The following is a 1,946-nucleotide window of genomic DNA, read 5'->3' on the forward strand; positions in this document are numbered from 1 at the left end:
GTAAAATTGAGCTTAGTACACAAACAGCAACTTACAATCTAGTTATGTATGGGTCAAATGGCAATCAATGGTTAATGGCTCATCTGAATAGCTGCTATATATGATGCTCCTAAATCAGCTAATATTTTGCATAACTCAATGAGAGTTGAATTCAAAAGTCAAAAGCTGGATAAAGTCAACATAATACAAAAGTCAAAGTCTGGATAAAGTCAACATAATGTAAAAAGCAAATGCACTTGAGAGTTTATAGTAAGACACAATATACAGAAATCGATTGTAAAGAAAAAGAGGAAGTTCATGTTACTTGCTGTCATTATCTAATTATAAGATTTGGTTGATCAAGCAGAAGTAGTGTTTCTACGTAGGAAAACACAGAAAACGAGAACTTTTTTCCATCAATCTCAAGTTCATCAACGTGTTCTGAGTCGGGCTCATAAACAACAAGTTGTCCATGAAGATTGTGTTGAACAACTTCAATTATAGGTTCACCTGTCTTCCTAAATCCCCTAAACCGCCTTACTTGTGCGGGTGGTGTGTTAAAATTAACAGTGAATAGCTTTGTAAACGATTTTGAAACACCATCGTCCATCATCCATATAGCCTCTACACCATGTCCAACGTCTTCAACCACAACAAGAGACTCGCGTACCTTAGACAAAGACAACTTAGTACCACGCAAGCGGGATAAGTCATCGGGGAGGTTTACTTCTCTAAACTCTTCACTTGTCATGTCAAATGAGATAATAATATTAGAAAAACTAAATCCACCATCCGTAGTAATCCTATCCGTAGCAAGCCAGTAAAGACACCCGTCTACAACCTGTGACCCGAATAACCCTAATTTAATCGTCTTACGAGGGAGATTAGTACCCGGGTTTCTCCAAGCCCGTGAGCTTAACGTAAAAACCTCAACTACACTTTCCACATCCTCCCTGTCATCCTTACACGTAATCTTGACAATCTTAGGATCAGCCGTCTCACGACAAACCCCAAAACCTAGAACGGTTCGAAACGTCAGATTACGCACACTTACAGCAACAAATTTTCGTATAGCAGGATTCCAAATCACAGCCATTACGGACTCAAAAACGGGACCGTACAAACACAACAACCCAGAAGAGGTGCCGATGATCTCGCAATTTTTAAGAAGGTTAACCGACAGGGGGACAGTGAGGGAAACTCTGTGTCGGGGGAAAGTATGATCATCGACAATTGAAAGATATGTTGGGTGTAAACTTCCTAAATTAACATACCTTGTAAGTAGATGTTGTTGTTGGCTGCTGTAATGAGAAATGAAATCAGAGCTATCGATGAGAGACTTCCATTGTTTGGAGACCAATCGGAATTGGATAAGTGATCTGACAGGAAGCCTTTTCATGATTTCTGCTTGGATTTCGAATGGTATATCGTATGACATCTTGATTTTGATTTCGAATGGCAGCGAATTTTTAGGGTTTGCTTTTCACAACGAGAGAGAGAGAGCTATCGATGTGTGTTGTGTAGAAACTAGATATGAACTGGTCTAACTAGTCCAACATATATCATGTATGGGAGTGTCTTAAAAGTAAAACCCTCTCGCACTAGTCAATTGTACTAACATCTTAGTGGTTAACACCCCATTCTTGGTCAGTAATGGAGTATTATGAGGTATTTTCTAAGATGGGTGTAGTGGGGATCTGATTATTATGAGACATTATGTTTGTAATAAAATAAATAATAAAAAAACATCAAAAAAATCTGATTGGTTTTACAAAAATGAAAATGAAGGTGATTGGACACAAGAAAAGGGGCTGGGCGTGGAATATAGCACGCCGGAACTGATTTGGAGCAAGAACACGCCCACGGGGCGGAGGTGGTGGCGTTTTCGGGCGTGTTTGGGGGGAAAAACACCGAAACACGGCGACTACGGGTGGTCTAACAAAGGTTCCATTATTTGGCTAAACCCA

The 1,946-nt window shown here is 39.7% G+C and overlaps 1 protein-coding gene across 1 annotated transcript; it reads right to left on the reverse strand.

Moving 5' to 3' along the window:
• Positions 1-186: 186 nt before the first annotated feature.
• On the reverse strand, positions 187-1,367 carry LOC110922959. The gene is made up of 2 exons (XM_022167153.2): positions 1,254-1,367; positions 187-996 (listed from the first exon to the last, which is right to left on the reverse strand). Exon 2 carries the CDS (start codon positions 728-730, stop codon positions 314-316), a length of 417 nt encoding a protein of 138 aa, XP_022022845.1. The 5' UTR covers positions 731-996; positions 1,254-1,367; the 3' UTR covers positions 187-313.
• Positions 1,368-1,946: the final 579 nt, after the last annotated feature.

This window comes from Helianthus annuus, chromosome 17 (assembly GCF_002127325.2).
Source record: "Helianthus annuus cultivar XRQ/B chromosome 17, HanXRQr2.0-SUNRISE, whole genome shotgun sequence".
In the NCBI taxonomy this organism is placed as follows: Eukaryota; Viridiplantae; Streptophyta; class Magnoliopsida; order Asterales; family Asteraceae; genus Helianthus; species Helianthus annuus.

What these genes read in the sequence shown, in the direction of transcription:
- LOC110922959 (XM_022167153.2), bottom strand. Translation starts at nt 730, where the DNA reads ATGACAAGTGAAGAGTTTAGAGAAGTAAACCTCCCCGATGACTTATCC.